Below are 13,056 nucleotides of genomic sequence, written 5' to 3'. Positions count from 1 at the left end.
GGGTCATGGGTATTTATTCCCCTTCCATTCTACCCATGACTGGCGCTGGCTCCCTTCTTCCATGTTTATCGTAAAGATGCCTGCCTTGGGTTGGGCCCCTCACCAGTAGAGCCCCATGTTATACTCTATATTGGTTTGCACCAGGGCCCTAGACATCCAAGCCTTACTTCTTAATAGCGGCAGACCATATGGGTGGGAACAGATGCCCCATAGGTGGCGGGCCTCTTTGCCCTTAGGGCCTTGACCATATTGGATAGACTCCATGAGCCCTTTTGAGGGAAGGGTTGATTGTTCTATCTCCATTTACCTTAGTCAGGTCTAATTGGGGGGAAGGAAATGGAGACGGGCCCTTCTAATGGATTAGGGGGCCAACATTGACATGTATAGTATGTGTCTAGTTTTATCATTAAAGCTGTGCGGTCATCTCCAAGCTCACAACTCAATACAGTTGACTAAATGGCGCCATGTCATGTACTCCTCCCACCACCGGGGGCGCATTAGTGTGCACTCTGTGATAATTATTATTATAAAGATGATTGTTGTTGTTTTTTTTATAATATTTTCCATCGGCCTTAACAACACAGTCAGCCAGGAGAACGCCTGAACATGTCGGAGGCGGCTTTACGAGATTAGTAGCTGAGCGTGCTCGGACTGTCCCCTTTATTATTAGAATTACAACATCTGTTCCCCCGGCTCCCATCTTCTCCATCGTCCGCTCTGCTGTTACCACAACAACCAGACATCATCTGCTGAGATTTCTTCTCTTAAATCCAGTTATTGCGGCGAGGCCGGGTCACGTGACCGCGCTGACATTAGAAGTTTACGCTCCCCGTGTCATGCGGTTTATGTGGTGACAGGACTCCTCTGGTGATCGTAATATGTATTATAGGGATGTAGCAGAGCCAGATAACTTAAGCTTTTAATTCCCTTATCTGCCCCTGTTCGGGAAAAGTATTATAACCCCCGACGTATCAGCGCGTAGTCAGTGTGGCCAAGTAGGCCAAATCTCTGTCAGCCATCAGGGCTGCGTCCTCTCAATGTCATCGGCTAGTCATGTCTGGGGATTATAGAATGAGTGATGGCGGCCATGTTTGTAGGAATTTTTATAATGAAATATTATCTTTTGCTCTTTCCCGTGTAGCCGCCATGGACGCTGATATTGGGGTCCCGCACCGAGGGTCTGTCCATGGGCAGGCGATGTACCAGGGGAGCATACGAGCGCCGGCTATGGAGGAAGGGAAACCAGGTGACTATAATTCATTAACATATCATATAGGATATGGCGCCCCCTACTTTGCAGTGCCATAGGTACACCACTAACTGGTCGTGTGCACATTACATTGTGCGCCTAAGACTGCACCGTTCTCTGAAATGAGTACATCTTCCTTATTGGGTTTGCAGAGTCCTCACCTTCCTCCCAACATGGAAGATCTCCAGTCTCAGGTCGAGCGTCTTGTCTCAGAAATACAAGGCTCAATAGTAGTCGGTGCAGATGTAGCAGAGCTGAGTTTGTCAATGCAGGGCAGTACCTTGCTATCGAAAAGATGGGAGGATTTGCCTTATGCTGGGAGGCAGCTTTCTGTAATACAACCCCCTCCCCCCCTATCCAATTTACGAAATGTTCTGTCCCTTTAAGAGAGTAGCACGCAGGTGATGATGGATTCACCAACACACAAGTATTTTGTCTGTCTTGCACAGTCTCTCAGTGTGAACCGGTGGAAGCGACTCCTCGCCTGACATCAGGAGAGAGACAAGCGGGAGATGGGACGTCATTACCCGAAACACCCAACCCTAAAATGGTCTGTACACCCCTATGCGACTATGATATGTCAGTAGTGCAGCCTCAGGCTTTGGGCCTGTAATTTGAAGTGGTGCTTATGCTGGGTGAGGATGTTAACAGTAAAATATTACAGATCGTGAATGGGCCCTGACAACCACCCATCCATTTTCTGATGAAATTTGGTAGTATGCCGAATGTCATGAATTCCAGGTCGTAAAGGGATTTTCTGAGACTTGACCTATCCTTAGGGACCAACTTCTGGGGCCCCCACCGATAAGCTGGTTGAGGAGCCTGGGTCATTCGGAGTGATCGAATACCAAACACAGCGCCATACATTGTATAGTGGCTGTGCTTGGTATTGCAACTCAGCCCTATTCACTTGAATGAGACTGATCTGCTGTACCATGTGATAAGTGACATTACTGTGACAGGGAAGAAGCGTTGAGGGCGCCATGGCTTCTTCAAACAGCTGATCGGCAGGGTGCCCAGGCATCACTCAGCTGATATTGATGACTTATCCTAAATCCTAGAAAATCCCTTTCATTGCCGTAGCAGCCTAATTCCTTGTGGCATCTGTATACAGACTCGGGTGTATATGTCCTATGTGGCCTTGTCTGTATATTTAGGATGTTTTCCCTTTTTGTGTCTCCGCCATGTTTAGATGTCGGCTGTTTACGCCGAGTTAGAGAATCGCTTTATCAATAATATGCCGGGTAAGCTGAGCAGCCTCCGATCCCGCGGGTCCTGTAACCTCTACCACACCACAGGTACCAGTCCGTACCCCTCATGTGCCCCTCCTCTATATGTACCCCCCCCCCCTGTCTCATTTAATGGGCCGTCTGCCTTCTCTCCACAGGAGAACGTAAGGTGCCCCAGGTCAATCACTGGCAAAATTCAGCCCCACCTTCCGAGCCCTGTCCTCCTCGCCCGCCCAGCGCCCCCTCGCCCAGCAGCTCAGAGTCAAATCCTTACGTCAGCCTGGATGGAAGTTTACCACCGTCGCCAACGCACAGGAAGATGTTTACCTTCTCGCGGCCAAGCCGCTCCCGAGACACTGACCGATTCCTGGACGCGCTCAGCCGACAGCTCGGACAGAATTTGGCGATCACGGATCAGTTTCTTACCCCTGAGAATGACTATGAAGAGGTAATGGACTGGAATAGGTTTTGTTAATCCTGAGCTACCTGGTTCATGAATAGAAAACTCAGGGCCAAGGTGGCAGGCAGAATTTAAAGGGACGTGCCATAATATATGGATCCAGATAACTTTGCCCCTTCCACCCTCCATCTTATCCGTTTTCCTAGTAGTGTTCCTTTAAGAAGGCTAAGTGACAACTTCAGTGGGCATGATCATGACGTGTAATAGAGGTTGTCACCCAGCACGGCACTTAACCTCTCATTCTCTGGACCTTGCAGATGAGCTTCCAAGATGACCATCTGGGCTGTGCCCCCCGTGAAGTGGGCACAACCAACGAATCAGCAGGCAGCAGTGAAGATGGCAGCTCTCTCACCTATTCATCAGTATCTGACCACATCCCCCCACCCCCACACAGCCCCCCTCCCCCACCTCCTCCTCCGCATCCAGCAGGTGAACCGGCCCGCAAAAAGGATATATCGAAAACAATGCCCTCTTCCTTTCCTCGAGGTATGGGGAGCATACAGCCACCTTTACCTCCAGCTCCTCCTCCTCTGCCCATGCCTCCTGTGCCACCAGCGCCACCTCTGGCGGCCCTAGCATATCGTGGCATGCACCGCCGCAGTGAGTCCAGCCACATGAGTGTGAAGAGGCTACGCTGGGAACAGGTGGAGAATTCAGAAGGGACGATATGGGGGCAGGTAAGTTCCAGGGGCTGTAACCATTGTAAGGCTCTGGTGGGTATCTATAGGAGTATCTGATGGTATCCCAATATGGGGGGGGCCTAATGGTTCTTCATTACCCTGTGAAGAGTCACAAAGAATGTCTCTCATTCTGGAGGACTGAGCATGTCCGACAGTCCATTGATTTAAAAAAGCTGCATGCAATACTTTTTTTAACCTGCGGGGGTGCTGCAGGGAAATTGTACACTAAATTTCCTTATAGATTGCAGCCAAATACCTGGGGTTCAAGGCAGAAGAATTCACTGGGTTTAGTTTATCACTTAAAGGGAGTGCCCAAAACGGTCTATCCCAGAGAAGGATGCAATGGATTGTATAGTATATAGGTCATGTACTAGGGGACTGCTGGGGTCTGTTGTACCAATTCCTGTATCAAAACCTTATGGCTTTCTATATCTTTCTGCAGTTAGGGGAAGATTCAGACTATGAAAAGCTGAGTGACATGGTGAAGTACCTGGACTTGGAGCTGCACTTCGGTACCCAGAAACCTGCACGTAAGCGGACAATGGGGAGTCAGGTGGAATAAGACCCAATATATGTGCCAACCATGTAAACTAAGGACCAACCAAAGCACAATAGACAATCAGTTCTGGTGTGTATACAGCTCCAGTGCTGACCTATGTGTCTTCATAGTTACAGACTACAAACAAATCTGTGTAGTCTGATTCTTCAGTCTGGAACAAACCTCCTGCTTGCTACAGAGTCATATTGGCATAGGAGCTGCATACGCAGAACGATGGGACGCTGAGATCAGGACTGACCGCAGCATTGCTTCATTGTGTCTTTCAGATGTAATGGAACATTCACAAAATGATATAGAACAAAGATGGTTTTATATCCTGTAACTATTAATGTTTCCTTCTTCTTCCAGTTCTCCCCGCGATGCCGGAATCCATGAAAAACAAAGGTGCTGTTCAAATATTATCTCACAAAAAGGCCTACAATACAGGTATGAATACACGCATATAAGTCAGTGCACCGGAATATTCTAGAGGGAAACATCTATGTCACATCTGTGTTATACTCCAGAGCTGCATTCACAGTTCTGAGAGCTTCAAAACTAAGTGGCAGGCTCAGTGTATGTACACAGTGACTATACCAGCAGAATAGTGAGCGCAGCCCTGGAGTATAATACAGGATAAGTAATGTAATGTATGTACACAGTGACTGTACCAGCAGAATAGTGAGCGCAGCTCTGGAGTATAATACAGGATAAGTAATGTAATGTATGTACACAGTGACTGTACCAGCAGAATAGTGAGTGCAGCTCTGGGGTATAATACAGGATATGTAATGTAATGTATGTACACAGTGACTATACCAGCAGAATAGTGAGCGCAGCTCTGGAGTATAATACAGGATAAGTAATGTAATGTATGTACACAGTGACTGCACCAGCAGAATAGTGAGTGCAGCTCTGGAGTATAATACAGGATAAGTAATGTAATGTATGTACACAGTGACTGCACCAGCAGAATAGTGAGTGCAGCTCTGGAGTATAATACAGGATAAGTAATGTAATGTATGTACACAGTGACTGCACCAGCAGAATAGTGAGCGCAGCTCTGGAGTATAATACAGGATAAGTAATGTAATGTATGTACACAGTGACTGTACCAGCAGAATAGTGAGTGCAGCTCTGGAGTATAATACAGGATAAGTAATGTAATGTATGTACACAGTGACTGCACCAGCAGAATAGTGAGTGCAGCTCTGGAGTATAATACAGGATAAGTAATGTAATGTATGTACACAGTGACTGCACCAGCAGAATAGTGAGCGCAGCTCTGGAGTATAATACAGGATAAGTAATGTAATGTATGTACACAGTGACTGTACCAGCAGAATAGTGAGCGCAGCTCTGGAGTATAATACAGGATAAGTAATGTAATGTATGTACACAGTGACTGCACCAGCAGAATAGTGAGCGCAGCTCTGGAGTATAATACAGGATAAGTAATGTAATGTATGTACACAGTGACTGTACCAGCAGAATAGTGAGTGCAGCTCTGGGGTATAATACAGGATATGTAATGTAATGTATGTACACAGTGACTATACCAGCAGAATAGTGAGCGCAGCTCTGGAGTATAATACAGGATAAGTAATGTAATGTATGTACACAGTGACTGCACCAGCAGAATAGTGAGTGCAGCTCTGGAGTATAATACAGGATAAGTAATGTAATGTATGTACACAGTGACTGCACCAGCAGAATAGTGAGTGCAGCTCTGGAGTATAATACAGGATAAGTAATGTAATGTATGTACACAGTGACTGCACCAGCAGAATAGTGAGCGCAGCTCTGGAGTATAATACAGGATAAGTAATGTAATGTATGTACACAGTGACTGTACCAGCAGAATAGTGAGCGCAGCTCTGGAGTATAATACAGGATAAGTAATGTAATGTATGTACACAGTGACTGCACCAGCAGAATAGTGAGCGCAGCTCTGGAGTATAATACAGGATAAGTAATGTAATGTATGTACACAGTGACTGTACCAGCAGAATAGTGAGCGCAGCTCTGAAGTATAATACAGGATAAGTAATGTAATGTATGTACACAGTGACTGTACCAGCAGAATAGTGAGCGCAGCTCTGGAGTATAATACAGGATAAGTAATGTAATGTATGTACACAGTGACTGTACCAGCAGAATAGTGAGTGCAGCTCTGGAGTATAATACAGGATAAGTAATGTAATGTATGTACACAGTGACTGCACCAGCAGAATAGTGAGTGCAGCTCTGGAGTATAATACAGGATAAGTAATGTAATGTATGTACACAGTGACTGTACCAGCAGAATAGTGAGTGCAGCTCTGGAGTATAATACAGGATAAGTAATGTAATGTATGTACACAGTGACTGCACCAGCAGAATAGTGAGTGCAGCTCTGGAGTATAATACAGGATATAACTAAGGATCAGTACAGGATAAGTAATGTAATGTATGTACACAGTGACTGCACCAGCAGAATAGTGAGCGCAGCTCTGGAGTATAATACAGGATAAGTAATGTAATGTATGTACACAGTGACTATACCAGCAGAATAGTGAGCGCAGCTCTGGAGTATAATACAGGATAAGTAATGTAATGTATGTACACAGTGACTGTACCAGCAGAATAGTGAGCGCAGCTCTGGAGTATAATACAGGATAAGTAATGTAATGTATGTACACAGTGACTGCACCAGCAGAATAGTGAGCGCAGCTCTGGAGTATAATACAGGATAAGTAATGTAATGTATGTACACAGTGACTGCACCAGCAGAATAGTGAGTGCAGCTCTGGAGTATAATACAGGATATAACTAAGGATCAGTACAGGATAAGTAATGTAATGTATGTACACAGTGACTGCACCAGCAGAATAGTGAGCGCAGCTCTGGAGTATAATACAGGATAAGTAATGTAATGTATGTACACAGTGACTATACCAGCAGAATAGTGAGCGCAGCTCTGGAGTATAATACAGGATAAGTAATGTAATGTATGTACACAGTGACTGTACCAGCAGAATAGTGAGCGCAGCTCTGGAGTATAATACAGGATAAGTAATGTAATTTATGTACACAGTGACTGTACCAGCAGAATAGTGAGCGCAGCTCTGGAGTATAATACAGGATAAGTAATGTAATGTATGTACACAGTGACTGTACCAGCAGAATAGTGAGCGCAGCTCTGGAGTATAATACAGGATAAGTAATGTATGTACACAGTGACTGCACCAGCAGAATAGTGAGCGCAGCTCTGGAGTATAATACAGGATAACTAATGTAATGTAATGTATGTACACAGTGACTGTACCAGCAGAATAGTGAGCGCAGCTCTGGAGTATAATACAGGATAAGTAATGTAATGTATGTACACAGTGACTGTACCAGCAGAATAGTGAGTGCAGCTCTGGAGTATAATACAGGATAAGTAATGTAATGTATGTACACAGTGACTGCACCAGCAGAATAGTGAGTGCAGCTCTGGAGTATAATACAGGATAAGTAATGTAATGTATGTACACAGTGACTGTACCAGCAGAATAGTGAGTGCAGCTCTGGAGTATAATACAGGATAAGTAATGTAATGTATGTACACAGTGACTGCACCAGCAGAATAGTGAGTGCAGCTCTGGAGTATAATACAGGATATAACTAAGGATCAGTACAGGATAAGTAATGTAATGTATGTACACAGTGACTGTACCAGCAGAATAGTGAGTGCAGCTCTGGAGTATAATACAGGATAAGTAATGTAATGTATGTACACAGTGACTGCACCAGCAGAATAGTGAGCACAGCTCTGGAGTATAATACAGGATAAGTAATGTAATGTATGTACACAGTGACTGTACCAGCAGAATAGTGAGCGCAGCTCTGGAGTATAATACAGGATAAGTAATGTAATGTATGTACACAGTGACTGCACCAGCAGAATAGTGAGCACAGCTCTGGAGTATAATACAGGATAAGTAATGTAATGTATGTACACAGTGATTGTACCAGCAGAATAGTGAGCGCAGCTCTGGAGTATAATACAGGATAAGTAATGTAATGTATGTACACAGTGACTGTACCAGCAGAATAGTGAGCGCAGCTCTGGAGTATAATACAGGATAAGTAATGTAATGTATGTACACAGTGACTGCACCAGCAGAATAGTGAATGCGGCTCTGGAGTATAATACAGGATGTGACTCAGGATCAGTACAAGTATGGTGGTGTGAGCGTGCACCTTGTTTTCCAGCTATCCTGATTGCACACTTAAAGCTCACGCACCAGGAGCTGCGACACATACTGATGACAATGGAGAATGAGAGGCTGGAGCCCTCACATATTAAGCAGCTTTTGCTCTATGCACCCGATGAAGAGGAGAGGAAGCATTTTCAGGCCTATACTGGGAGTCCCAGCAAGCTGGGCGAGCCTGACCAGTTTGCACTGCAGGTATGTGAACAGCAGAGGGGGCTCTACTGTGCTTTTAGGATCTTATCATCCAGAGATTAGCTCCTCCACCCTTGGCACCGGTCCTGTATACTGGGCACTGTACTCCAGGCTATTTGCACTAGTGATCATATTTCACAGCTCTCAGCTAATGCAGTCGTCTCACATGGGTATACAGAGGGTCCTGAGATGGGCCATAAGATTAGTCTGAGGATCTCTGATGTTGGAAATACTTCCAGGACCACTTGGTCCCAGCTTTTTGACCCCATCATTGATAAAGTCCTTTATAACAACAGATTCCCTGATTTTCTTGCCCCATCTGCAGATGATGCAAGTTCCAGAGTACAAGATGCGTCTGAGAAGTCTCCTCTTCAAGAGCACCTTGCAGGAGAAGACAGAAGAGATCCGGGCCAGCTGTGACTGTGTCCTTAAGGCCTCTGCTGAGCTGAGGAACAGCAAGAAGCTGGCGAAGATCCTGGAGGTGAGCTGATGACCTAACATCCCATCATGGCCGCGCTGTATTGTATGCTATTACCATGATATTACAGGCCCCGGATGATGTCATATTTTTCCTCTGAGGCTGCACTACTGAGAGATTCTGACGGACGTGTCCTCCAAGTTCTGTGAAGACTTTATGTGGATCCAAACCACAAATACATCATCTATGTACCCACATATACTACACAGCTGGTACTTTATAACCCAGGGAGGGTGAATCTAGGACTGGGGGTGTAGACCTGTTGTCTTCAGTAGTGCAGCCTCAGGCTTTAGGCCTGTATTTTAAAATTATTATATCTCTGCATAGTAGTAAGATAGAAAATATTTTTTTTAATAACTTTTCAGTTTCTTTTGGTAAACTCTTGTCTGCCGACGCTCTCATGCCTCACCATAGCCCCTGCCTCGTCCTCACTGGCTGCTGGCGCTGGTCTCTGACACCCCCGGGTGCAGCCTTTGCTTTTGGATTCTAATTACTGTTGCCGCTGTAGGGTGCCTACACTCGCCCTCTCACCTGCTAGTGTGTCCGCAGCCAATCCCTAAGTCCTCAGGGCTATTTAGTTTTGCTCAGCCCCCTCACGGGTGCGTTGGTAGGCATTGCCATGTTGGGTTTATGTATTGGCCAGGGCTCCTTTGTCTCCTTATGATGTTATTATTTGGGCCCTGTATACACCATATAAATATATATAACTAGACAGTGTACGGTATGGCGGTATGACCAGCAGCATGCTGCCAGAATAAGGTAATGACATCATTGAGCCAAATTTTAGATTATTTTAGCTTTTTCTTACCTTGTCTAGCCCCGGCTCCTCTCCTGGGTCAGTAATTGGAGCTTCTCAGACACAATATACCGTAGTCAGCTCTTACAGCAATAATCCCTTCCCCCGCCTACGTCTTAGTAACGCCGCGGACATTGCATATTCAGCATCTTTTACTTTCAGGATCAATATAGTTTATAGAACGTTGCAGTAAATGACAATTAATGGCTTCTTTATGAACATCGGGCAGTAAAACAGAAGTTTTATCAACCCGGTAGTACCTGACAGGCAGGGCGGCGACTACACCAGCCAGGTCGTGAAGGTTTAGACAGTGTCAGGAGTCATACAGGTGATGACGCTTCGTCTTAGGATGTATTGACCTTTCTGAGGTGTATGTGTGCGCCCGCAGATAAGGTATACTAGTATTGGGGTGTGTAGGAGGGATGCCGGCTACTGAATGATCAGTACTGGCAGCGAGCGGGCAGCCCCTCACCGAGCGGCGCGGCAGCTGCATGCCTGTCATGTCTTACTAAAACACTCTATTATTACCAGTCGAGTCCTCCCCGCAGGCTACAATCCTATACTTAATAGGGAAGCGCAGGGTGCCATGTGCTGCCGGCTTCAGTGCCCACCTTTCAACATCACGTCTTTTGTTATGTCCAACATTCATGGCTGAATCTTTTCATATAGAGGGGTCTGAGCCTTGTTTTCCAAATTCCCTGCTATCCCATCACACTGCTATAAAAACAGCCACCACTAGGGACAGCATAGGATTTTACTGCATGTAGATTTATTGGGAATGAGTGTGTATACATCTGTATGCAGTGAGCTCCCCCTAGTGGTGGCAGACACAATTGTATTGTGTAACTTTAAGGCTGTTTTAAGGGGATTGATGGATGAGTCTCAGAATAGGCCATAAATGAAGCCTGGTGTCCCTAGTGGTTTAGGGCAGAGAAACGGTTAGTTCATATTCAGGCGGACATGTCTTACACACCTGTGAGAAGTTTATCCAAGTGTAACCCGTTCTCACAGATCCCTCATAGATGACATGTGAATAGGTGGCACCTAATCCTACACACCTTCAGGTGCCACCATGATGAGACTATGATAGACAGACTTCTCCCTGTACTCTACACTATTGCACCTGCCCACTGCTCTGCCCCATCTCACCTTCATGGCACGTCCTTGTATCACATAAACAGCCTATTACTATCAGTGGGCAATTTGTAATGCTTCACTTCTCCTGTGGGGGCGCTGTGGGTTAGGCAAACACAGATTACAGGTGATCGCTCATCATCAGGACAGCAGGATCCGATATATATCCCAAAGATCTAAATAATCTTTGGTTGAGGGGACTTTCTAAAATTGGTAAAATTAAGAATTAAAGGGGGGATAACCCGAATATTAGTGTGAGGGATCATTTCAAGGAGCGTTCAATGATTTATTATTATGTGTGTCTTATTATCTCTTCCCCCACAATCCTTGACAGCTCATACATTAGCACACTGCGCAGGAGAGGATGACAGTGAATGTAGCAGAGGCGACATTGTGCCTGCACCGCCATCCCTCATATTTAGGTCTATTTAAGCCCCCAAACTACTTCCCACCTAGGGCACCATTTGGGCCGAAACCTGTGAGTAATATTGCTGTGTGCCCGTCGCTAGTCACTTATTTACGCCCTGGCATTTACGCTGCGCTGTGGAGCTTTGTCTCCTTGGAGTGATTCATAACATTGAGGAATCTTGCTGAGACGACTGGAAGAAGCGGGCAGGCGGGTAACAATTAACTGGGCGAGCGCCTTCTGGGGGAGGTAGAAGTTCTGCTGTAATGAGACTTGTTCCTCAAGTCAGCACATTGTCCGTGTAAGTCGCCTCCTCCATCTGTCACCTCCGCCGCCGCTCCTGTACGGAGTGTCACCGCACGGCCAGGGGGGGCCCAAGTTTCGAAATGAGTCCCCTGTTTTGGAGCTGCCTGATGGGCCGTGGAGACGTTTGTAACTTCTTTTACTATCTTATCCGAACTAGGAAACAAAGCAACTCTGCAAAAATGAAAAAGTAACCGTTTGGTGTATACAGCTCCTATGTAGGCCTATGTGTCTCCATGCCGTCTTTACATTTTGGAGTTGATGCCACTGTCCTCATCAGATGATATTACATGACTATTACATGACTATTTGTGTGCTATGTGTACAGTGCAGGAGATTCTGACACCTATATCATTGTATATCAGACTAGTGGCGCGTTATATGACGTTATATACGTTGTCGTTACAGTTTGTTCTCGCTATGGGAAACTACCTGAACGATGGGCAACCCAAAACTAACAGGACGACTGGATTCAAGATTAACTTTCTAACAGAGGTACTGCGAGTCTCCTACGTCTCACCCCTTTAAGAGGTCATATTTAAAGGGATTGTCCAGGAATTATTTTTTTATAGCCTATCCTTAGACCATAAATATCTGATCAATGGGGGCGACAGGCTACTTCTGACGCCCTTACCATACACAATATGGGGTCCGAAGCAACTCTGGTCCCTATTAAAAGTCCTGGCATTGGGACTGCATCTCAGATACCATCAGCAGGTCATAAACAATCACTTCTGGACAACCCCTTTAAGCTCCGCCTGTCATTGTGATCATCGATGATAACATCCGGCGTATTTCTTCATTCCTTCTTACATAATAGTTTCACTTACAGTACAGTTTAGAAAACATCCATACCTATATGGAAACTGTCAACAAGCAGGCTCATTGCTGATCCATTTTCATAATAAGATGCACCAAGGTAGCGCCGGGCCCTGTCATACTGGAGCCACCACAAGAGGGAGCTCTCTCCATATAGTTATACAGATCCACATTCTGGACACCGTAAATCTGATGTAAATGCCAACTTGTTGATGGTTTCCAAGTACAATTTTCTTTCCTCACTGTATCTGACTTATTTTACATGTCTCCACAGCTCAACACCACAAAGACAGTCGATGGGAAGTTCACCTTTTTGCACATACTCGCCAAATCCCTCAGTCAGCATTTCCCCGAGTTGCTAAGCTTTGCCAAGGATCTCCCCACTGTGCCTCTCGCTGCCAAAGGTAGTCTGTCCTCAGCGGTGTGGTGTTCTGCAGCTACCACAAGGTGGAGCTCACTCCTTAGACTTTTATACCAGTCTCAATGAGTTTAATAGCAGCGGTATGAATCCATAGGCAATGAGCTCCCCCT

The 13,056-nt window shown here is 45.6% G+C and overlaps 1 protein-coding gene across 3 annotated transcripts in view; it reads left to right on the top strand.

Moving 5' to 3' along the window:
• GRID2IP (Grid2 interacting protein) overlaps nucleotides 1–13,056 on the top strand; it is a 58,976-nt gene that overhangs the window by 43,984 nt on the left and 1,936 nt on the right. For all 3 annotated transcript variants that reach the window (XM_075285556.1, XM_075285558.1, XM_075285557.1), the window contains 11 exons: nucleotides 1,142–1,246; nucleotides 1,699–1,799; nucleotides 2,442–2,547; nucleotides 2,637–2,926; nucleotides 3,196–3,615; nucleotides 4,061–4,148; nucleotides 4,526–4,603; nucleotides 8,396–8,592; nucleotides 8,915–9,070; nucleotides 12,115–12,201; nucleotides 12,800–12,929. In XM_075285556.1, coding sequence (XP_075141657.1) covers nucleotides 1,142–1,246; nucleotides 1,699–1,799; nucleotides 2,442–2,547; nucleotides 2,637–2,926; nucleotides 3,196–3,615; nucleotides 4,061–4,148; nucleotides 4,526–4,603; nucleotides 8,396–8,592; nucleotides 8,915–9,070; nucleotides 12,115–12,201; nucleotides 12,800–12,929 — 1,758 coding nt within the window. The remainder of the gene's footprint in view (nucleotides 1–1,141; nucleotides 1,247–1,698; nucleotides 1,800–2,441; nucleotides 2,548–2,636; nucleotides 2,927–3,195; nucleotides 3,616–4,060; nucleotides 4,149–4,525; nucleotides 4,604–8,395; nucleotides 8,593–8,914; nucleotides 9,071–12,114; nucleotides 12,202–12,799; nucleotides 12,930–13,056) is intronic.

Source organism: Leptodactylus fuscus, chromosome 8 (assembly GCF_031893055.1).
Source record: "Leptodactylus fuscus isolate aLepFus1 chromosome 8, aLepFus1.hap2, whole genome shotgun sequence".
In the NCBI taxonomy this organism is placed as follows: Eukaryota; Metazoa; Chordata; class Amphibia; order Anura; family Leptodactylidae; genus Leptodactylus; species Leptodactylus fuscus.
This window is presented reverse-complemented; position numbering and strand designations above follow the sequence as displayed.